General features: G+C 32.4%; 1 protein-coding gene across 1 annotated transcript in view; it reads right to left on the minus strand.

Moving 5' to 3' along the window:
• Positions 1–686: 686 nt before the first annotated feature.
• Positions 687–25,578, minus strand: part of LOC129230716 (neuropeptide S receptor-like) — a 241,715-nt gene continuing 216,823 nt past the window's right edge. Inside the window, exons 3-6 of the mRNA XM_054865135.1 lie at positions 19,391–21,621; positions 13,074–13,307; positions 9,697–10,094; positions 687–3,200 (exon numbers count right to left, since the gene is read on the minus strand). Of these exons, the coding sequence (XP_054721110.1) occupies positions 2,837–3,200; positions 9,697–10,094; positions 13,074–13,307; positions 19,391–19,777 (1,383 nt within the window). The 5' untranslated portion in view covers positions 19,778–21,621 and the 3' untranslated portion in view covers positions 687–2,836. The remainder of the gene's footprint in view (positions 3,201–9,696; positions 10,095–13,073; positions 13,308–19,390; positions 21,622–25,578) is intronic.

Raw genomic sequence — 25,578 nt, forward strand, 5'->3', positions numbered from 1 at the left:
CACTGTAAAAAGAGGAACAATATTACTGTAAAAAAATTGGCGGCTAATGTGCCTAATTCCTGCTTATAAAGATCTGGCAGAAACTAGGAGAGTTTCTAACTTTAAGTTTGTAACCTTCCTAAAAATAACCTGGAATCTTGATGAAAAATTCAGTAACCTTCCCAAACAAACCAGTAATATTTCTGGAATAACTCAGAAAACTTCGGTGAGAAGTTTTATATGTATGAAGTAATAGCTTTTCACCTTGCTCGTCAACCGTGAAAGCTCCTAAAGCAAATATGGCCGAAGATAAGACAGAATTTAAAGCGATTTCTAGAAAGCTACAATATCCAGAGACTGCATTTCACCCATGATTTGGATTCAAAGTATCCGGAGAGGCCGTAACTAATTTGAAGTAGAAATTCATAAAAAGTAGTTCGATTTTTTTTTTACACTGATAACTAAAAATGTTTTTCACAATGGTGTAAAACCGGCATTTCTTTAACTTGTTGCGATGCAGGAAACATTTTTTTGTTGCTGTTATTGTTTTTACTTTTACTTTACTCTTTGTTTCTGTTGATTGCAGTTGAAGCTAACATACAGAATTACGAAAGTGGCACTGCCGATGAGAATTAAATGAAATGATTAAAACACTGAGAAACAAAAAAATAATAAATATCTTTATTTCACTTTTTGTAGCATATTTTCTTATTAGAGGACAACAATAGAATTTCACAACACTTTTCATTAACACGTAATAAACAGTTTTATTGTTGAAGCTCTAGGTAATGATGAAAATTATAATAAAATCCTACGCATGAAAATGTATTATAAACTCTACCTATAAACAGGTCACACTTCTTAAGTGCGCAATAAATATATTACATTTAATTTACACCCTTTTTCATACTGTTAAACATCTACATGAGATTCGTTGGATTTTCAGAATATATCTCCATATATAGTTTGAATCAAACACTTTACACATAAAAACATTGGAAGGTACTATGTACAAAATTGAGCGTATATTACGTGATGTTTTGATCTGAGCACTTGGTTCCTTTTTTTTTTTACACTATTCAAATTTCGCAGTTTCGGTTTTCTTGTTTGAAGTATATGGAATTCAACTAGTAACCTCAAAATAAAATTCATCAAACGAACTATTTTTCTATAAACAACACCTATTTTTCTGTCCAATGTTGTTATTGAATCTTTAGTCAGTTCTTTGCTTTTGTACAATGTTGTATACACCGCAATGGTTTGGTTCAAGATGCTTTCAAGAAGTTAACTCGTATACGAGTTGAGATTTGACTTTTTTCATTGTAAAACTGCAATCTTTTCTTTTTCTATATATATTACTGTGATTTCTGGTCTATGTGTATGAAGCTATCGTATTTTATTAGATCAGATTTTTTTTTTACATTCCCACCCCCTAATTTTTAGAGCATTAATAGGACAACATGGACAGAAATACTTCAATTTATCCCCGTAGCGATCAGGACTTTCATAAACAAATAGAGACAGCGTCTAGCACCTAGCAGATAAATAAGAAATTGAAAACCGTATTTACATCAGAAATTCATGGCACCTTATTGGCAGATATTGAAATTTGCTCCCGTTGTTTTTCAAGAAAACAATTTTGTGCGATTCTGTTGTGGTTAGATCAGTTTTAAAACCAGCTTCACCAACAAGCTCAGTAGCTGGAATGCACATAGGTAACCAAAACTGAGTACCGTCAAATGGGGTAACTAAATCCTTTGCAGGAAACATTAACCCAACAAACGAAAAGTCAATTAGTATTACCAATAATGGTTAAGTAAAGCCAGTGCTAATTAGTCTTTTGAACTGAATAAGGTATAACCACTTTCATATGTCTGATTCAGTTTCGACAATCTCTTCTCGTTTGTTGGACTAATGTTACCCGCAAAGTCCAAAGTTACCTCAGTTGACGGTACAAGTAACTTTTTTGCTGATGTAATGAGTTTTTAAGCTTATTTTGGCTTAACCATTAACACAGTAAAGTAAGCTTTAGTTCACGATGATCAAGAAAACCGCAAACTTTCCTTTGCGTTCTATGTAACACAGCTACTTCAACTTCTTGAAAAGTGTACAAAGTTATTTGGCTATCAGATGCGCGTTTTCGTTACTGAATCTCACTGAAAAATCGACAACATTACTGAATTTGATATTTCGGAACAAACCATCAAAATGACTATGTTTAAAACAGCAAAGTGGGCGTCATAAAACTTGATCAAGGTTTACTCATTGCTTTATTGACCTTTCACTTGTCTTATTTCAGAAACATTTTCTCAAAGGCAAACTTGGATGTGACAACCATCTCATAACGCCCTTAGAACCATCACATTTCAAAAACATTTCTTTTTCTTTTTTACTATGTCCATCCATGTTCGAGATATGACGTCACAAAGAACATTTTTATTTCTAACTTTGTTCCATTCCGAAGTTTACTTCTGAAACGTGAAGAAAATATTCTGACACTTCTTTCACATTAGCCACCGTTTCCACACAGATTTTCATCAATGTTGTTCTGACAAATACCTTTACTTTACCTGACAATTGTTTTCATTCTAAAGCTGAATTTCAAACGGCAGCACTGTAGCCTACCGCTTACAAAACAACATTAGCAACGGAACAGCCTTGCGACAGTGTTGCTGTAGCTTCTCAGAATTCATTTCCTGATCTTCCGTCATTAAAATCTTGAAACGCGACAGTGGAAGAGTAGTCTTTGACACAACACCCGTTGGCCACTAATCTTACAGCAACCTTTCGTTTCATTCTAGTTGGCTTTTCAAAGAGCAACATCATTGTGACAGCCTTCACAATAACACCCTTGGCGTCATAACCTTGCTGCATTGTTCTGACCCCTGCGTTTCATTGATCTTGCGCTTCGCCTCGTTCTGTAACATGGGCTTCCATTCGGACTTCTGTTGGAATATTCAGACATTTCATAAACTAGTTGAGTTGTTGGTGCCCTGTTCTCCATGTGCTGAAGAATTGTGCTGCTATAGGAAGTGTCGCCGGACATGCCATTACAGATCCTGTCCCTTGTTAAGTCTTTTTTCCTGTACACTATTTCTATGAAACCTTTACGGACGCGTACGTTGAAATACCCATAAAATATAGGATTGAGAGCACTGTTGAGAAGAGCGAAGGTTTCAGCTCCAATGATAACTGTCCTGGGGACTTTTATTGTGTAGTTACTGCAAAAAAGAGAACACCATAATTATAAAAGAAAATAAATACATAAGTAATTCAACTGATATAAAAGACAAAATATCAGTTTGTCAGTCTTGCTGGAGAAAAACAAAATTACAATAAAAAAATATATTGATCGTTTTAATACTTAAAACTACTAAAAAGTAACACTAAAGAAGATAATTCACTGGAGGACATATATTTGGTAATACTACTTTAGAATATTTTGTGGCCAAAAAAAAAAAAGGTTCAAAAAATAGATTAATGAAGTTCTAAAATAAGAATTTCCTTCTTCTTCAAGGTGATTTTTGGGCTATACGCAAAGTATCAAAAATTTTTAACATTATAAGATTTTTTCCCTGAATTGAATTGTGGACCAACGGCTGAAACAAATAAACCAAAATTTGGTGCACAAAGTTAAATGATGGATGCTGACCTCAAATATGTGATAAAAAAGGGGGATTCTTATCGAATGTTAAAGTTGATACACATTTTAATCTGAAAACGACCCTTTAACAACAGTTAAGTGACACAATTTTATAAAGTACAACCGTTACTGAAAAAATAACACCTTACACTCGTCTCTAGTGTTAATTGTCTTCGAATGCGAACGAGTGTTTCGTTTAAAAAAAAATATAGATTGATTTATTTATTTTTCATTCTATGACTAAATACAAAACATCGTTGTGCTTCTCTTGGCCCCCCCCCCTCCTTTTTTTTTTATCCCTGTCGTATGTTTATATCTTCCAAGAGAAATGAGGTCGGGGACTTTTCAAATATACTTAAAGGGACATAACAAAGCTTTGTGTGATGCGTTGACTTTGGGCTCTATTTTTTGCTAGAAACATCTTCTTTCAGGCTAATTTCACTGCAATGTATTTGCAATAGGATATAGCAACTTTCTCGCTGCAAGGAAGTAGCGGTTTACTGTCAAGTCGAAATTGGCTCTTGCATTCCTGATCTCTCTCTTTCAGATCGAGAGAGACGTCCTTGAACGGAATAACTTTAAAGTGCACAGTAAGTGGTTTATGTTCTTTTTTTACACATAAGGAAGCAGTAGGTCTTAATATAAACTGGTAGTTAAACGCCTAGCAATTCACCAAGAATGTTTATTAACTAACCGCATCAGTAAATTACTAAGAGAAATATTTTTTCTTATTAAAAGTTGCAAACATGTCTGCATTTAATTTTGTTTTGAGAAAACAAAGCTTTAAAACCAACATAAGTTCATTTCTTGACATCAATTACAGGCACTAATAGCATTTTGCTTAGTAGTAATTGACCACTCCTTAACCCTAACAAAAATGGTTCGTTATTCTTTCTTTTTTTTTTAATGTCTAAAGCATACGTAGATAATCTTCATATAAAACCAGTAGAAAATCTGTACAAGACATCAGTCAATACGATTAAATATTTCATATAAGGTTCCTATATATGGGGAGCTGATTTATCCGATATTTTGATTCCAAATTTGTTGGGCGAAAAAAGTAGCATTTGTGCAAAAATCTTATTTGCGGAAAACTGGTGTCCAAGCTTGAGATGTGTTGCGTGATTGATGTTTGATTATTTTTTTCTGTAGATGAAGATGATTTAGTTAATACAAATTAAAAATAAATAAGGTGTGAAAATGAGGTTATTGCAGTAAACATTTCTCGATACATTTTTGTTGAATTTGTGAACTAAGCTATCTTTCTAGATTTGCCTTAAGTGACATTTTACTCAACTCATCATCAATTGTTTTACGAAAGAGCATCCAACGAATATTATAACATATTTATAAATACTAGAAACGAGGTTGGATCCAATTTTGTCTTGGAACCAAAATGTCGGATAAGTCAGCCTGTCCTTTTCAAGGGGCTTTAATTTCATCTTTTAACACCTCACACCTGTAATAATATAAAAGTGACCTTCTTGAAACCCTATAGATGTCTTTGTCAGTGTTCGTCCTAAACTCCAAATAAACATTTATTTACGTCTAAAAACGTTAATACAAAACACACACACAAGCGAAAAAAAAAGGAATATTTTAAAATTGTTCTAGTAATCAGATAAAAAATAAAAGGTGTGTACTTTTTTCCTTGCTTTTTACATTATTGTGCTCAAGTGATCAATTACTAGCTTTTGGTCAGTTACTGCCGGTTCACTTATACTGAATTTGATATACCTGCTTACTCTAGAATTTTGAAAGATTTAGTATTCAGTTTTGAAACTTATAAGGAAAACCCTATATATGTTCACCGAAATATGTTTAGTTCTTAGAATATCAATTACAGGGCTCATTTTTTTTCTAGCAGAATTATCTTTACATTTTTCTGAGCGCAGTAGCGTGCAGTCAATGCTACGGATATCATTTGAAGAATTGCTACATTAGGGGAATGTGGAACAAAGTGGATGGTTAAGATGAATGGGTTTTTTCAAAATGAACAAATCGGAAATTTGTTTTGAAAATTACAGTGCATAAAAAAAGAACACTGTACTTTATAATAAAACTTGCGTTGAAACAGTATTTTATATTTTTGGCAGTAAATTTGAGTCTTCAAAAAAAAAAAAAAAGTGGAAGTTTTTCGTCTTTTATTTATGGAGCAAAGTGGAAAATAAAATATTTTTCTAAATAAGTATTTTCTATTACATTGTAAAACATAATTTTTGATCAAAAGAATCAGTAAATAAAAGGTTAAATAAATAAATGAAAAGATATTTAAACAAGAAACAAGTAGTATTTAAATGACTAAATCAATTAATATATAAAGAAAAAAAATGAGCGAGTAAAAGAATGAATGAATAAGAAAAAAGGTGAATGAATGAATAAATAAGTAAATTAATAAATCTAGGAATGTAAATGAGTTAGTTAATAAATGATTTATAGTAAATGATTGAGTGAGTAAATGAAACAAACTATTTCACTTTGCCCCATCCACTTTGTCCCGTATATACTTGACTAATTGTACAATTTATTAAATATACAAATAAGCTTAATATTAACTAAATAACTACTGTATTGCATATAAGAGGTCTCAAGTAATATTTAAGGTGTTAATAAAAAGAACTTTATCATTTTATAGTAACAAAAACAATTATTGACTCACAAGAAAATATTGCAATATGAGTATCAATTTTGTAACCTTGCCTGTTTTACCAAATGTTTTAAATCTTCGGCGGTATTTTTTTTCTGACTGGAATAAACTACATATCGTACTACATGGTTAAAATTATACCAGATAGGTGGAGCTAAAAGCAGAGAAAATATTTCACTATTTCACTTTGCCACGCTACTTCACTTTGCCCCATGTTCCCCTACATTTGATGTTCTGGATCGTTTGGATAAATATATCTTAACGAGAGTACATGACTGAACCTGCGTTGACTACTTTTGCAAACAACACACGTTATTAAAGATGAAGTTCATAGTTCAGTTATATGTTCCTGCAGTATACTTGGTAGTTCAATACTTAGAACTGAACTCTGTCATCAGTGATTTGGACACCATTTCTATTGATTATCATCGTGCATGTCTTTGTGGTCGTGCTTATTTATACCTGTATTAATACAATTCAATCTCGTTTAGTCGGATTAAGTAGGACCAAAGGCAATGCGGAATGCCTTAGATAATGCACCTCCCGGGCACTTCGCCTGGTACCAATTATGGGTAGGAGGGACAGTCCAGGAGGACTTTGCATCTCTTTTAGCCTTAGAAAATAGCTCCAAGTAAGTCAAAGAATCAGGTGTATATAATGGCTCACCAGTCCCTTTTTTAGCCAAGATATCGGCCATCTCGTTACCGTGAACATCAACGTGAGATGGAATCCACTGAAAATGCACCTCTCGAAAAGAAGAAATATGCTCCAGTTTGTTAATAATAGAAACACCAGTACCATCACCCACTTTATGCCAATTAGAGAGGTATTGGATGGAACTTCGGCTATCTGACAGAATCCAAACGGCTGAAGAGCCGGGAGAAGACAAAATTGAACCGAGCCCCTCATCGATAGCAATAAGCTCGCTTCTAAACACTGAGCAACAGTTTGGATTTCTTCTGCTTAATTTTGTTGCACACCCTTGGAATAAAATATAAACACCACTACCAGAGCAGTTACGTTCATCCTTACTACCATCCGTATACATTATAATAGAGTCCTCAGGGATATTGTTTATCACTTCCAAAGCCAATTGTTTCAAATAAGCCGGTGCATCTGATTTCTTGTTCACCTGGAAAGGAAGATCCGTGTGGAAGTAGACTCTGTTTAAACCAATTGAGGGATTAATGCTCTGTTTCAAACTATGCTGAATTACATTTTTTGGGATCAAGTTGTCTGAGTCAGCCAAGCTTAAAGGGCTATTTTTCTTTAATCTTTTATTGTTGGTCCACCCCAACAAGAACTCAGACGTTCGATTCTGGGTCCCATAACTGGTGAGCTTTGAGAAATATTTCACCAAATTAGTTTTTCTCCTAAGGCTGAGAGGTTGCAGATCGGCCTCATATAGTACTATCTCATTTGGGCAACTATTACGAAGTCCTGTAATAATACGAGCCGCACTAAGCTGTACCCTTTCAAGCTTTTGTAAGTTGGTGTTTGAGGCACAGCTGTAGACTGGATAGCCGTATTCTAGAATAGGCCTTATTAGGGCCATGTAAGTAGTTCTGAGAGTTTTAGAGTCGGCACCCCAGTCGCGCCCTGAAATATATTTTAAGATCATTAAGCGTTTTTTGCTTTTTTGAATTAAGTGATCGATATGTCTATTGCAAGTAACTTCGCTGTCCAGAACAAAGCCCAAGTATTTAGGGTGCTTTTCCACCGCAAGCGGATGAGCATTCATATAGATTTTTTGCTGATAGTTAAAAAGTCTCCTATTTGTTGTAAAGAAACTAACTGTAGATTTGGAAGGGTTAAAACACAATTTGTGACCCTCTGCGAAACCACACACTTCATTGAGTGTAGAGTTGATGCAATGTTCCAGTTTATTGATGTCAGGGCCAGAGTCCCATAGCACTAAATCGTCTGCGAACAACCCCACTTCGCATCTTTTCGAAACCTCCCTCTCAAGTCCAGCTATAAATAATGAGAATAGAGTTGGACTCAGAACAGATCCCTGAGGAACACCTTGAGAAAGCCCAAAGCTCTCCGACAAAGTGTTGTTGAATTTTACCCGGATGAATCTGTTTCTCAAAAAGTCGTAAATCCAGGCCAAGGCCCTCCCATGGATTCCAAAGGACTCGAAGAGTTTAGTTATGAGCTGAATACTTCTTAAATTCATACTTTGGAACACACTATAGAATACGTTCAGAAATGTTTCTGGAAAATAATGGACAGCTGATGTGCCCGATTTCTGCCAGTAACATATCTTGCAAAAAACAAGAATATTTTCCGCTAAAAGTCAGTAATGTTCCTGACCTTAATCTGACCTAATCCTTAAATATTTTTAAATAATACACAAATATCCTTGGCCAGTCATGGTTCTAACACCTTTCAGAGAAAACTTAAGTTGGTTTCATGTTAGTAGCTTGGTGCCTTCCTGATTTGCAAAGAAGATCAAGCATTGTTGCAACTAGGACCAGCGCTAAGAGAGGCTTGCAATTATTGTAAAGCAGGGGAATATTTAGAAACCTTTTCACTCTTATTGGGAGCTTAGTCAAATCTGGTATGAGCCATAATTGCTCAACTAACCGATACACTTAATTTAATGCATTCAGTTTTTTAACTGGTAACTAACAATATTTTCCCTAACAGTGAGAAATCTGCATTCGTGCAACTTGGAGTAATTCAGGAAACCTTTTGACAAAAATACTTAATTTTCACAGGAATATTGTGAAAACCAGTGAAATCTGGAAAAGTTCCATGGAAATTACCACTAATGTTTCGGAATTTTTTTACAGTGCAGATTGGGAATGAATTTGGGGACACTTGTGATATCATCGCTTTCATAAATTCGACTATCATCGTGTTCATTGATGGTGACTGGGACCCGTTAAATATGTCGTGGTCACAAAATCCTCCAAGTGAATCAATACCTCTGGGAATGCTGGACCGAAGACTGCTAGGCTTCTGGTCTGGATTTAAAAAAAAAAAGAAAAAAAAACAGAACTGTCTTCAGGGTCATCCATCCTACCAATTAAGCCAGAAACGCCGGTAGGTGTGGGGGACCCTGTAGCAGTTTCACTTGCAGGAATTTGCCCCATGTGGAAAGGGTAGAACAGTTTTCAGCACTTCATGAGTAGAACAAAAGGACTTGGATTTGCACCATGTGGAAAGTGTGGAATTGTTGTAACTACATCACGAGTAGAGTAAAAGGATAGGAATTCGTACATGTGGAAAGGGTAGAATAGCTGTCACTACTTCAGGAGTAGAATAAAAGGATGGGAATTCGCACCATGCGGAAAGGTTAGAATATATTTCATAAATAGAATAAAAGGATAGAAAGGCTGGGGATATGGCTAGGATTTCAAGTTCATTGAAAATGTATGCTCTTATGGCACATGGATATAAATTATAAAAAATAGCTTACCTAAATATTCTGATATTATGTACAATGAAATAGGGAGTCCAGCATATGATGAAACTAGCTATGATGCAGACTGTGAGCTTCAATGTCTTTATCTTCGCCCTGGGGATGGTGGACGCGGCGTTGAAGGACCTGCGAAGACGAATCGTCGAATGGCCATTGTCAGCACCTCCGCTGGCTCTACTGCTGGAAGACTTGGTGGAAGTCCGGCTATTTTCTTGTCCAGCAGCCCAGACTGTCCTGAGCACGTTGATGTAGCAGTAACTGATGCATCCGGCAGGAATGATTAAGATGTAAAAAGTAAGCCACATGAAGTAGACTTTCCTTTGCCATATTGCTGTGTAACCTCGACTAACGCACTCATAACGAATGCGGCCTGTCTCGGTGATACCATTTTCTCTCTGTTGGTAAGTAGAAACAAATAATTAGGATAACTGGAAACTGAAATTTCTTTGTTTATATTAAAAAGCGTGGAAAGTTTTTAAAAATAATAGGTCAGTTTTATGAAAAATGGTTGACCCATCAAGCAGTAGGGTAATGTGGAGCTAAGTGAAATAGTTAAGATAAGCTAATTTTTTCAAAATGAATAAATTGGAAATAAAATTGTTCTAAAAATTTTACTACATAAAGAAAGAATAATTCATTTTATAATAAATTTACACTAAATCAGTATTTTTTTTATTTTTTGCAGTAAATTTGTACCCCAAACAACAAATGGAAATTTTTCGAAAAAAATTTAAAAAAAAAAAAAAAAGAAAGAAAGAAAATCTGAAGAAATTTTTTCTATTTGATATTTGTGATCAAGTGAATGAGTAAATAAACAATAAATAAAAGGAATGATTAAGTTAATTTAATTAGTATATAAATAAAAAATAAATGAGTGAATAAAATGGTGCGCAAATATGAAAATAGGTGAATGGATGAATAAAAAAGGGAATTATTAAGTGAAGGAGTGTAAATGAAATAACAAATGAATGACTGAATACGTAAATGATTTGAGAAATGACGAAATAAACTATTTCACTTTGCCTCATCTGCTTTGTCCCGAATGCACTTGACTAACTGAACAAAGCATTTAATACCAAAATAAGTTTAATATTAAACAAATGAATATTGCACCGAATGTTAGAAAGTATCAATTAATATTTAAAATGGTAATAATAAGAACTTTATCATTTAGTAATAGCAAAAATAATGCTTGACTTACAACGAAATATTACAATAAGAGGTTCTATTTTTTGAAAATGGCTTGAATTATCTTATTCCTTGATTTTCAGAGGTAACTTTTTCTTGGTTGGAATAGACTACATGTATTACTACATAGTTTTAATATTACCAGATTAATGACACTAAAAGCATACTAAATATATCACCATTTCACTATGCACCGCTATTTCACTTTGCACCACATTCCCCTACTTTTGAGTAAATTGAGTTTGAAGTTGAACCCCATTGCTTTGCTTTTTAGAACTGGGTTAGCATTTTGCTCATATTTAACGGCATAGTAAAACAGCATTTGGCTTAACTTAATTTTTGAGTCCTATACTATGTCAGTTTATTTACCGATATATGCGAATAACTCATTTTTTAAATTTTTGTAGGTTAACTATTTTTACAAAACACCATGAAATTTATGCTATAATACACTGTTGATTTGCTGTTGTTCTTGCACCACAGTTTCCGGGCATTGTAACCTCTCGTTGTAAATATCGAATTTGGATGTACAGATTGGAGGATGTACAAATTTAAACGCACTAGTTCACTACGCATCAGTTATGGTGCTATAGAAAATGACAAGTACATAAAATGAACACATCGGATGCCCCAGCTTTGAATAGGACATGTATCTTCTATTCTGAACATGATCACCCTTTTCCCCGCATGTTTCATGCTGTCAAATAATGCGGTTATATTCTGTTAGAAACGGATCGTCACACAAAGCTTGTAAAACACTTTAAATACTATTGTCTAGATTCTAAAGAGAAGAATTGTGGGCAGCAACGTGTCGTCTAAAGCAGTCCAAGCATTTTCGATTGGATTCAGAATCAGTCAAATAAGCAGTAGCTTTAGAATTACTGTATTATTCAATTATCCGCGTTCAAATTTACCATAAAAAAAAAAAAAAAAAAAAAATATATATATATATATATATATATATATATATATATATAAAGTACACTGATGTTAAAACCTTACCAGCAAAGTAAGGATTTAGTTTTTTTACAATTATTTCTTTTCCGAACAACAGACAGTCGAATCTCGATAACTCGAAGCTTATAAAACAAATATTCCTTTATCTCAAAGTTTTCATCGGGCCCCAAACTCTTGAGACTGTTGTGAAAACGTCTCCCATAACTCGAACAACCGATAACTTGTACGTTTTAATCGGTCTTCTGGTACTTCGAGTTATCGAGAGTCGACTTGAAACCTTGACAGCAAAGTATGGTATTGTTTCATTTAAAATCAAAATTTCTGAGAACCACATAGTTGAAAGTTGTGCCTAATTGAGGGTAAAGATTTGAATATTACCGTTAGCAGTCAGCATAAATGCTGTAGAAGAAAATAATGACTAGTACTAATGTATGATAAAAATGATGAAAAAATGCAATAGGATCTTAACAAATTAACTCTCGATCATGCAAAATTGCTATATGCAAAACAGTTCCTGCTCTTCAATTGGTATTATATATTAAGTGTGTTTGGTGATATCGGCAACGAGTCAACTTATCAGCAGCGAACAACATGTTAATGTATATCAGAAAAACGTAACAACAGTGACAAGACACAGTGTGTCCATAGTTAAACGACCCTACTTTAAAGTTATCTAGTTGCGAAACTATTGCTCGGGAATTAGCGAACTTTTGTACACAACATAATGTAGGGATGAGAATTTGTTTGAGATAATGAAAAAAACAGTTCAAAAATTGGCCACCGGAGGGCGTATTTTTATGAGTTACATATTTATTATACGCTTACAATGGTTTTAAAATAGTTTGCAGCAGTATGCTGTGAGAAATGCTACGAACATGCCGTAATATGCAGTAATTAAGATTAGATAAAGTTATTAGACTATAGTAATTTACAACTAGTTTCAAACGCCTTCAAAGCTAAAAGTCGCACAGATCGAGGTTTGATGATCGGGAAGTAATGACTTTCATTGAAAACGCCCTCTGGTGGTGAAATTTAATGTTATTTTATTTTATTATTTTTTTTTTTAATACGCTCAAACAAATTCCCATGCCGTTATTATGCTGTGCACAAAGTTTTGTTACTTTCTGAACAATGGTTTCGCCGCTAGACAACTTTAAAATAAAGTCGTTTAGTTATGGAATCCCTGTACTGTTTTTTTTTTTTTTTTGAAAAATAGGCGAAATCCTTACTTGAACGAAAATGAATATCTGAGGAACAGCGAACACAAAGGCAAGAAGCCAGGACGCAGCAATCATTTTCTTGGCTTGTTTTACTCCTGCAGTCGTCCGGAGGGGAGAGCAGATGGCCAGGTATCTGTCGTAACTCATAGTAGTCAATATGAAAGTCGTACTGGCTAAGGTCACGATTTGAGCATAAACAATGGCTTTGCAGGCTACTGCACCGAGGACCCATTCACCAAAAACCTAATGTGAAAGAACAATAATGAAATTGTTAATTAAAAATGAATATTTTCATAAACAAAATCAATAATGTTCCAGTATGTTTGATCTAGAACCTGTTAAGTTAAAGAAGTTACTTAATTAATATAAATTTGAAAGATTGTCTTGTTTTTAACTAAGCTGAAACAAAGCGAAGCACTTATCCCGATTCTTGCACTGGTTAAAAGTCACCAATAGTTTTTAACACAAAAAAGTGAAAAAGTTCACATCAAACTGCGAATTGGATGCGATTTAGCCCAGGTGACTGGTCAAAAATGACAGGGCAAGAAGTTAGACCAGCACGATCCATTGCCAGCCTATATATATATATATATATATATATATGTGTGTGTGTGTGTGTGTGTGTGTGTGTGTGTTATCACGTTTTTAACAGGTCTGAGAATAATTTATACGCATGTCCCTTCAATCGACACTCCAAAAAGCTCTGCCTATTAACCAAACACTAGCAGAAACCCAGGTAGTACATAGCAGTGACTGAAAATAAGAATTTTTAAATTAAATTCAGCACTATATTAAAATATCATCTGTTCTTTTGAGATTTTTACTGTGCCTTCATTTTATTTCGAATGTCTTTTCTGCTGTTTTTCAAATTCAAGCCATATATTCGAAAAGGCATTATACTGAACGTTGTTTTAATTTTAGTGTATTTTTATACTTAGTTCGTTATTCTACTTAACCTGATCAATTTAACTGGTAGCACACAATTTTCGTTTTCAGATTAAGAAAAGCTTCCGAGTTTTGAAAGATGAAACGTATTATACAGATGAAGTTTCAGTCTTAGTACTTTAACTAAAAGTTGATTAAGTACATATTGTTTTTATAATTATTATTATTATTATTATTTTGCATAGTTCATTGCGTACTTCTGAAGCAGAGCGTATCAATTCAAAAAAAAAAAGCAGTTTATGAATGACTGCTATGGAGGAAGTCTAAATGTTTCTAGTACTGGCTCTTCAAATTCAATACAGATTTATCAATTTCATGTCTCATGTTTGCTGCAAATAAAAGGGAGGAATTTTCTATTCTTATTTCTCTGTAAGAATTTCTTTTCCGTTCTTCTTCTTGCTTTTTTTGTCTCCCGTTTTATTTTTTTTCTTCCATTTTTCAGATCTTCTTCTAATACTATTTCCTCTTTTCCACTGCATTTTTCCCTTTCAAATCTACACTAAATTACCTTGCATTGTTATCAATGATTACAATTGTTATTGTTTTATTCTTCCTTATTAAATGCATAGAAAGCAAGTAACTGCTAACGAACAAGAAATTATTTCTTTTTTCTTTTTTTGATGAATATGATCCGGTTTTGCTGACTTTAAACTTTTAATAATATTTTTCTATTACCCAGTTTTTGATACATAATAAATCGTTGTCTGCTTACATTTCTATACATGAGCAGAAATAATTATAAATCCTCAGATAAATAATAGCCGATGATCGAGTAACCTGTGTATTTCAACAATGAAACTGGCGCCAAGGCATGATAATTTGATAATGTGGTTCGGAAATGTCTAACATGCAGGGAAATGTTTTTTCGTGACGAGACTGAACTCGATCCCGTAACTTAACTGTTTTACTGGTAAGACTGTGTCATTTCAGTGGAATGAAGGAATGGTCAACAACGAACGCAACCTACTGGAGTTTAGGTTCTATCCACTGGTGTTAGGGTTAAAATTTCAACTATCAAAATATCACCAAACAGGCAATAGCTTCGTTTAAATGTGGAAGCAATTTTCACCCGTCATACCTTGACGAGCGACTTTCTAGTATTTAAAGAAAAACGAAGAGAAGTAAATCTTATTCAAAAGTAGTCTTTAATGCATCAGCTGAATTGCAAACTAACTATGGTGGAAATTTTTTTAATGTAAAAACAGGCTGAAAAAAGAAAAAGAAAAAAAAAAACCTTGAATTTTTTTTTTTTTTAATGGAAAGGATTCTGAGTTTTTTCTTTTTTTTCCTATTAAAACAGCGAATTTTAATTCCGGAACAAAGAGAGAGAGTTGAAATAATCATGGGATATGATGTATGTCTTGTTAGACTTCCACGCGGGAGAATTTGGAGATACGAGGATTCAGAAATGAAAGTAAAAAAGGGAAATTCCTCTTTGAAACGGTTTTATTATACAGTTGAACAAGAGTTGAAAGACATTTTAAAAAAAAGTTTCTATTGTTTTCCCTTTCTTTTAATTCGAATTCTTTGATTTTTTAAAATTCTTCTTTTCCAGATTAACCTGGTTATTTTTCAATATTAAGCGAGAAAAGTTTCAGTAATTGATTGGAGCACTTAATTAAAATAGTTTGGTATTAGAAAACACAAAACGTTAAAAAAAAATTAGTTGATTTATTAATGTCTCCCCAGTACCACCGACACGAAATACCCCCCCCCCCCCCGTTTTTCAGTTTTGATGATACCTTTTGACAGGTTAAGGGGTGGGGGTGGAATTTGAAATGTCGGCGAAACTGGGGATGAACCAATTTATTCTGCACTATGTTCTAGTATGTATTATACATGATTCATTCTAAGTATAGTATGTGTTTTGATATATTAAATGTAATTAATTAAAAATGAATAAATTGATAAATAAATAAAACTTTTTAAAACTAAAAAAATCAGATTTTAAAAACAGAACAAATAAAGTCCAAATTTTCAGGAGTCAAGAGCTTTTTTTAAAGCTCTGGCCATTTAAGTGAAATTTTTCGTAAATACAATGGTTCAAATAGCTGATACACCTTTCCCAAAGATTCTTTTCAAAACTTAACTAAACAAAAAGTTTTATTAACTTTACTGTTTAATTGTCCCTCCTTTTTATTAGAGACATTTCATAATGTTTTTAACTTATAAATAAATGTAAGTTAATATGATTATTATAATCTTGTCTATATTATTATGTTTTATTTATAAAACGAGGTAACTACATTTTGTATTGTGCTTCGCCTTTGAAATTAACGTATGGCTATATGCCTTACAATTATTTATAAAATATAAGAAAATGTACTGTAATGTTAATTTAAAAATAAATAAATAAATAAATAAATAAACACATTATAAATATTTTTTATTTTACAAAGAATATGCCAATTTCTAAAAAAAGAATATATATATATATATATATTACATTTGTTTAACGAACATAACTTCTTTAAACTATTTAATCTGCTTATTTCTTCTATTTTACCTGAAAAAATTTTAACGGAGATTTCCTACCCGTTTTTCTAGTTATAAAAATAAACTTCACCTTTGATAGTGTAAATTAAATTTTATCATTACCTGTTTTGAAAGATTGATTTTTGATCAGTAACAAAAAGCAGTGCGTTCTATTTTTAGCATCCGTTTCTTATTCCTGTATTCCGAGGGGAAAAAAAGTTTTCGCCTTATAGTATACCAAATAAAATCAGCAAATGATTTCATCAGTTTTTCCTTTATTCTTCGTTCAACGTTGTCGGTTACTTCTAAAAAGGTAAACTTTTGCTCTTCCTCTCCGTTTGCAAAAAATAATCAAATAATCATCGGTTTAAGAAAAAAAATGCTTTCTTCGAAAAGCGGAACTTTTTTATGTTGCCTTGAAACGCTATTTATACATTGTCTTGCAGTGACTCTTGCTTAGTTTTTCTATTCCTATCTTCAAATTTAGGGATAAACAGATTATTTTAAAACTAAATTGCATTGTCACCTTTTTTTAAAAGATAAAACTTCGGTAAGTAAATATGAGTATTTTTTCGTCCCTAAGTTCTCATTTTGTGATCATCTTTATTGAGAAATAAAAGAAGAGTTACAACTTTCATCTTTTAAAATAATGTACAAGAAATATCGGAGATTGCTATGATTTTTAAGGAGCCTTTCGTTTTTTATTTATAATTTTATCATCATTGTCTTTTTTCACATATTTATTAAGCTCTCGGTTTCTTTTAAAACGATACATTTTATGTTATTTAAACATTTATTTCTTGAAATCTTTTTCTTAATATAATTTATCTTAATAACATTTATTTCTTAATATAATTGTTTGGCACTTTCCTTATTAACCAAGAGAGCTTCGAAAGCATTATTGCAAACACGGCGAAAGCTAAAACAATTGCAAGTCAGAAAGCTACAGATTTCAGAAATGTTTCCTTTTACCATTTTGAGCTTAAACAACCTATGGACGGCCGTAATCGAGTTGAAGTTGATACACTTAATACATATGTTCATTTAATCTTTAATCTGGGAGCCAAAAATAGTTTCAACAACAGTGAAAAGTCTGCATTCGGGCAAGTTATAGCAATTCAGGAAACTGTTTGACAAGGATACTTGATTTTCAGAGGAATTGGGTAAAAGCCTGTGAAATCCCGAAACGTTCCTTGGAGCTTATCAGTAACGTTCAGGATTTTTTTACAGTATAGGGAAAGGTTGCCGTCAGTGAACCGGTTCCATAACTAGACCCTGAAGATATTTCTCGTACCAGAGTTTGTGCAGACGTGCAATCAGTTTTAGTACCTTCCGTTATCTAAAAACAGTCTAATGCAGAGTCCTAAAGTAACTAAATCTATTTCATCATATTGTTAATCGGTCAGAAAAGAGTTCTACCATTATCTTATTAATTATTGAGATTTTCATTTAGTTATAACATGCCTTGAATATTTCTGATCAATTGAACGTGAACATTGACTTAAAAGAGTGCCTTTTCAACTACAATCCTCCAGACTTCATGTTTCATCATGATTCGTCACAGAAGTAACACCTATAAGAATATTCAGAAGGACGCAGTTGCTATCATTGGACCGCTAGGTGCATTCACGAATGGACCACCTGACAAAGTGTTTCATTTATGGAAAATCTCAATTATTGTTGCAACTTCATGTCAATTACTTTGAAAATTGCTCAATTGTTTTAAAATAAATATGATAATTTAAAAAAAATCTCAGTAATACATGAAAACTCTTATACTTTATCATAATTTCAAATCATTTTTTTTTCTAAAATTGATAAAAAAAATTAAAACACAATAATACAGTTTCAAATACTTTTGCTGTTCCAGAAAAATGCAAAAATGAATGAAATAGGGCCAGTGGACAAGTGAGAACATGTAACGATCTACAGTAGCTTACAGAAATGGTGGTATAGACCTTAACGAAGTTTGCCGACAATATAGAGTTCTGAAAGCAACTTTAAGCAGTCGCGTGGAAGATAAAAACCGGTTTGTTGTTACCTAATTCACTTATTGGAAATTTAGGAGTTAAGCTCTCCGAAGTAGAAATATAATTAGTGAACCATATTTTGAAACTAGAGAAGACGTTTTTTTAATTACATCCGGAACATTGGGGGAATTGACCTTTCAACAGGCTGAGAAAAATAACATGTCCCACAGATTTAATTAAGACAAAAGTCTGTTAGTACTATATTCTTTGGTAGTTTGAGACTTGAGCTTCTGATTTCAGTAACAAAATGGTCAATAAGTTCACCGACATTTTAGAGAGCAAGTACAATCTTGCGTCGAACGATAATTAAGAAAATTCTCAGCCCTTCAAAAGAGGTTGAAAAGATATTAGCTAAGTACAGTGTTGCAAAGGTTTGGAAAATATCAAGCGGGGAACAAGGTGTGATGACAACAACTGTGTGCTCTGTAAATGGTGTTTTTTTTTTACGTTCCTCTTATCTGAAAATAAAACATTTTTCAAAATAAGTCTATTTTTCCATAACTTATTGTTATTTTTAGTGTTTATTAAACACCTGTTGTGAGTAACGCTTTGATTTTTTAATTTGAAAATGTGGTCCATCGATGTAAACTCGATGGTCCATCCATAGCAACCGGTAGCCATGAATGGACAGCATGCAAAAATATTTATTTTTTATTTTCATTCTTTATTGTGTATATTTATCATGAATGTGAACACTATTATTAAAATAGAAACATACTGAGAAGTTGTTCTCATAATTAACGTAAAATTTGAGTTTGATTTCTTTTCTAAAAAAATCGCAAACTGTTATGTGGTTCATTGACGGCAACCTTCCCCTATATTGGACTAATTTGCACATCAAATATTAAAGATCAACACTGTATAAAATAGACTTACCTCAAATAACAGCTCTGACGTCATTGTTATCAGACAAACTGCCAAGTCACCAATCGCTAAGTTGAGGATAAAGATATTGACTCTAGACGATCGCTTGCGGTATCTCGAGCGAGACAACACAAGGACAATGATGGTGTTTCCTACGAGTGTCACCACCATGATGATGGCTAACGTCACCACCCTCTGGATAAGTTCAGCATTCCACACGGCACCCTCTGGATAGACAGTGACGTTGTGGAACTGTTCCAGAAAGTTCGATGTCTCGTAGAGAGACGAGTTTGGGAAGTAGTTGATGGAATCCTCTGAAGAAGGAGGTATCATTATTGCTGCAGCTGCAACCACCATCCAAATTGTACTTGTGATGACAGTTGTTTTTCGGTTCTTCATGTTGGAGGCAGAATGAAGGATTTTTGGAAGAAGTGCCTGACTGCCTTGAAATAGGACATTGCTGTTTTTCTATAGTGGATTGAAACGATCGAAGAAATATGAATCGAAGTTGAGCAATAGTTTTGATGCTTCCATTACAGGGTAAGTGACTTGCTACACTTTCAAGTCACTAGTTTGTTGTATTATTTATTGTTTGGCTTAAATGATTTGTGACTTTACACTCTTCATATATTAAAAAGCTCTTGAAAGTTCTCGAATAACAACGGAAAACATTTTACTTAAATACCTAGTTCCATTCGTTAAAAGTAAGTCATCATTATGTGCCTGGAAGTTATTTTCTAAAACCTCTTCCTATTTCGTCATATTATATTTACACATCATCGGAGCTGCTAGAAATAAATATAATACGTAAGCTGTTTACTTCAACAAGTGTTATTTAAATCTCGATAATGTTTGCTTGTTTATTTGATTATATTTTTTGTATGTAATTTTTTTCTGCATTTTTTTTCACATTTTTCATTTTTCTATTCAAGCACAGCACATGATGAGACATGTAATAAAATATTTTTTCTAACTTCTCTTTTGTTTTTCTTTCTGACTTTCTTAATTCCAATCTAAATTTATTGCTACCATTTTTCAACTTTATTTTCAAGCTTTGAAAAATTTTTAAAAGTATTTTTAGAACTTTTCAGTTCAAAACTAGCTTTTTATGTAAGATATTTTCTTTTTTTATAGTTTAATGCGAAAAATACTTCCAAATTTTAGTAATTAATTACCTTTTAGATCACCTTCTTTTCTCCTGAAGAGATATTAGATAACAAATAAATTCAATTGGAAATTAATACAACTTAGTGCACGTAATATTTAGTTACAAAACGTCTTCCTTTTAAGAAAAAATGTATTTTTTGTTTCATGATCAGAAATGGATTACGTAATTTCTTATTACCATTAAATCATTCATTAGTGACCGAGAATCTTTCTGCTACTAACTTATATCACAAAAGATATTATGAACACATTATTAAAGAATTGTATTGATGATATTCTTGATCAGCATTTAATTGCTTGTTCAGGTTAGATGGCTATTGTAATGATATTTCTTCCGGCTTGATGAAGTAATAAATATGAGCATGAAATTCAATTATCAGATGTTTCAGTAACGTTGTTGCGTGACAAGGAAAAATTATTTAGAATTTCTTCACAAAATTGGTAGAGCAAAATGAAAAAAATCTTTACATCCTGAAAAAATATAATTTGATGATATCATGGAAAAAAGAAATTCAGGCTCTGGGAAATATCTTTAAAAAGTTTGTAGCATATTTTAGATTCCATCAATAATGTAAAGTAAATTATTTTAGAAGGCGTTCTTATATGAAATAACACGTATTCTTACATTGAAATAAAATTTTTCTTTTATTTTTATTTATTTATTTTATTTTATTTATTTATTTACTCATTTGCCTGTAGCGAATGACGTTTTGGAAGAGTCTATGAAGCACTATTAAAAGTGAAAGCAATGTTATCAAGCAATCTTCATTTCTTTAAAAACAAAGGAGGCATTTATGTCTATTGAGAAAAATGAATATTGGTTTTCTGCTGTGCACACACGTTCTGTAAAATAAGTTGAATACTGTTTCTGACATTTTAAATGTTTCATATAAGTCAAGTTCTGCATCAGAAAGAATAATTAAATCATTAAAAAAAATTTTTTTGGACAGGCCTGTTTTAATAAATTATTTAGTCTTTTTTTTAATTTCATTTTCAGGTATTTCCATAGATTTTTTTTTTTTAATTTTTGTGTTTTCTTGAGAAGTATTTCCTTTGAACTCTTAATCAACTGGAATCTGAAAGAATAAAAATAATAACGTTAAAATATTATATATAATTTTAAAAAATAAATTAAACATTATGTCATTAGAGCAAATGTAAGTTCAAGAAATACACATTTTAACAATAAATAACATTTTAGTTGTTAAATAGATAAACAGCCATACCCTGCTTATCAAACTTTTTCCGGAATTTTTATCCCCTTCGATAATAATATGTTTTGGAGAAAAATATCAACAATAAATATACCCCTACTTTGATCGCATTAAAAAATAGAAAGTAAAGTAAACTGGTTTGACGATTTTCCAATGCTATTATGCTAATAGACTTACGGAAAAATATGTATATGAAGAATTCCAGCGGTAACGGAAGGACAGTTTTTACGAAAAAAAATCGATGCATTTCTGTCTGTCAGCTCATCAAAATACATATTTTTCAAAAACTGATGCATGGACTTTTATACACATTATGGTAAGTTGCTAAAAAAGCTGAAGCCAAGAAATTTTCGTTAGTAACTTTTTTTGATCAAATTTAATCAAGAAGTTCCGTCTAAAACTAAATGAGCCTACTTTCCTGTACACCAATTGACTTTCTAAAATCTGATCAAAATTCTCAAAATCAGTTAAAATCGCAAACTATTTATACCATATTTTTTTTAATATTTCAAGCCGATTTCTGGAAATGAAATATGCCTCGCTCATCCAAGGAGTTAGATGCGTAAAAAATAAATAAACGAACAAATAAAGTAGCGGCATCTTTTAAACAAAGCAACAAATACATTTTATTCCATTGAAAAATCTCCGCTTTCAAAAAAAAAAGAGAAAAAAAATTAAAATTAATGAATCATTAAAATAAATATACATCAAATCAAAAAGACAATCGTTTGATTTTCCCCTGTTGTCAAAAAAATAATTTAAAAAATGATTTCACAAACATTTCAACTTGAAGAAATAATTTTCATTGCCAAAAAAAAAAAAAATCATCTGCGCATTATTTTAAGTAGAAAAATAAAGGATTGCGAATTTCTCCGCCAAAAAACTGAATACATAAATTAAAACTTTAGAGTGAAAATAAAAACAAATCACATTAACAAATATTATTTCACAGTAAAAACAATGGCTGCGGATTCGGAGTCGGAGTCAATCTCATTTTTGGACAAAAGCGAAAGGTATGTGGCGTACGGAAACATCATAACGTAGAAGATGATTGTCCGGGTTTAAATTTAAATCACGGACCTTTGTGAAGCTAGCCCAAAGGGGAACTGAACCAAACTGAACCAAAAGGACTTGAAGGTTCGTGCGCTAAGCTAGGTTATATGCTCTCTTACGTAAGCCGCAGGTATTTAATTCAAAGACTCGGAGTAGGAATCGGTCATTTCCATTAAAATTCGCAACTCTGCAAATATTTGCGGATCCGGAGTCGGACTTACTTTAGGATAAAGGAGTCAGAGTTGGAGTCAAATTTCCAAGAGTCGGAGTCAGTCATTTTTCTCCGTGTATAAATTTTTGCCAAAGCTACGAAGTCAGAGTCGAAGTCTGGGAGTCGCAGTCCGACTAATTTTTAGGCACATGCGTCGGTGTCAAGTGCTCCAGTTCTCGGAGTCGGAAGAAGGTCGTCAAATGCTATTTCCTACAAAATTGGTTTGAAGTAAATCCGCCTTGAAATTCAGAATCAATATTAACTTTTAGTTTCCTCGTAGGCGCTAAAGTAAAGGGATTTGAACTGTTCAAAATCGAACAGAAAATTGTTCAAATGAAAAAGATATTTTATATACATGTTTTTCATAAAAAGCTGTATCCTACAAAGTTCGTTTGAATAAACTCGCCTCTTTGTTCGAGATTGCCTTGAATTTCCCCACAGGCGCTAATGTTAAGTTTTTTTTTTGAACTGCTCAAAATTAAACGGAAAATTGTTCAAATCAAAAAGTTAACTATGGAAATGAGGTGTGCTATCCGAGATCTTTCGAACAAAAAAAAAGTTAGTTCTGGTAGGACTATTCAGTCAAAAGTTATTGGGGGGGGGGGGAGGCAGAAAGACCGACAGACAATTGTTTTCCCCATCTCAATACTCTTCTTTGCAATTTTTAATTTTTCGATATTTATTTAATTATTTCATTTATTTTTGACTTTTTGTTTTGTTTTTCGCGATGTTTTAAAGATGCATTAAACCTTCTTTCATGTTTTTTTCTTAGTTTTCTGACTTTTACTGGGAAAGTGGGCTAAAAACGGTAACGGAAGGACATTTATCCGACAAAAATATCCTTCCGTTACCGTTTTTCAAAAAATCCGGCATCCAGCATTCATTTGAGTTTTGTCGTCTTAAATTCAAATTATGTTTTTTTGCAATCGCAAATTGTGATAGGACCGTACTCGTTGAGTCTCTCGTTCCTACAAATGGATTGGAATGAAATGGTCAAGAAATTTTTACCTGTCATATTACAACTGATGATTTCCAAAATAGGTTATTCGAAGAAAATCCATAAAAATGGTGATTAGGATGCGGTAATTAAGATAAGGATTTTATGGCCGATATCCACAAGTACTTTTGTCGTTAATATTATTTACGGCGCATAACGTTATTTATTTTTATTTCTTATAAATCTCACGTGATGGGAACTAGTAATCTGAAAGTTTTTAATATTTAAGTGAAGTTTTTCTGTTTAAGTTAATCTAATATATTTTTTCCCTGAAAAGGAAACCACAAAGGGACCCTTTTTCAATGCAAAATCTTCTTGGTCACGCCTTGAAAAAAATATGAATGCCAACAAATAGTCTAGCAATTTGTAACTCTGACAACGACAATTTCGCTCTTTAAATAATTTTAAAAAATAACATTATAAATTTATCACGCGCAAATCATAATAGTTTATCGACCGAAAAATCAAAACAAATATTACGAGAAAATATTTTAAAATAAGCAATATGCGCAGCGAATGTTAATTAAAAAAAATACATTTTTTTGAATTTTATGCGCATTTTTGACATTTCTTTTCCAACGACTTTTCAAACAACTGAGCGAAAGAGTTTATGGCGTATATGAATATTTAATGGCGTAATAATTATGGCGTATCACACTAAAAGCGAGGACAGTAAAATCATTGCGCCGATTACAAAAAGTATTTTCATCTTGTTAGTTATACATCAACATATTAATTAAAAAATGGAAATTTGCAAATTGCATATATATTTCCTTAAAAAAATGAATAAAAAATCTTAAAAATGCTCTCATCAAATATGTATTTGATATGCTTTACAATTTCTGTAATTTCCCACCCGTGCTGCATGTTATGCATAATTGGCTGCTATTATAAATTTATGAAAAACAAAACGTTTTCTTTTACCTAGCGTATATTACAAGGCAAAAACTGAAGACAAAATGCTAAAAAATGTTCTTCCATCAAATGTATTTCAGGTTTGCTTTAAAAATTTTTATTATAAAAACCTTTAGACTCTTGTGTACATTTAGAATAATTGTTCATTTTGCCATAAAGCAATTTTAAAACTCATAACGGCATAACAAAACAGTTTAAAATGATTTATTTATTTTCTTAAGTTATGATTTTTATATGTCAATGATTTTTTTTTACGTACATTTCCGAAAACGTATTATCAAAAATGCAGTCATTTTAATAATATTCTGTCTTTTAAAAAGTAATTTTTCTCACGAGAGATATTATTAAATTTTCATTGTTTAAATTGAATCTTATATACCCCAAAGCAAAATATAATGCGTGGTCAAACCTCTATTATTCCATGCCTTAATATTACGCTACTAATACCTGTCCTTATTACAACTAAATGAATACTATAACTCATTCAACACAATTATATACTGTCTGACCACCAAGGAAAGTCCTGGATAACATCCGGTTACTGGCGGAAATGAATGCATCTTATTAATTTTCAGACGTGTCAGCTTTTACAGATGTGTCTTAGCCTCTAAAGAGCCTAAGAGCCCTTAACGAGTCTAAAAGA

The sequence above is a fragment of the Uloborus diversus genome, chromosome 9, assembly GCF_026930045.1.
Source record: "Uloborus diversus isolate 005 chromosome 9, Udiv.v.3.1, whole genome shotgun sequence".
NCBI lineage: Eukaryota > Metazoa > Arthropoda > Arachnida > Araneae > Uloboridae > Uloborus > Uloborus diversus.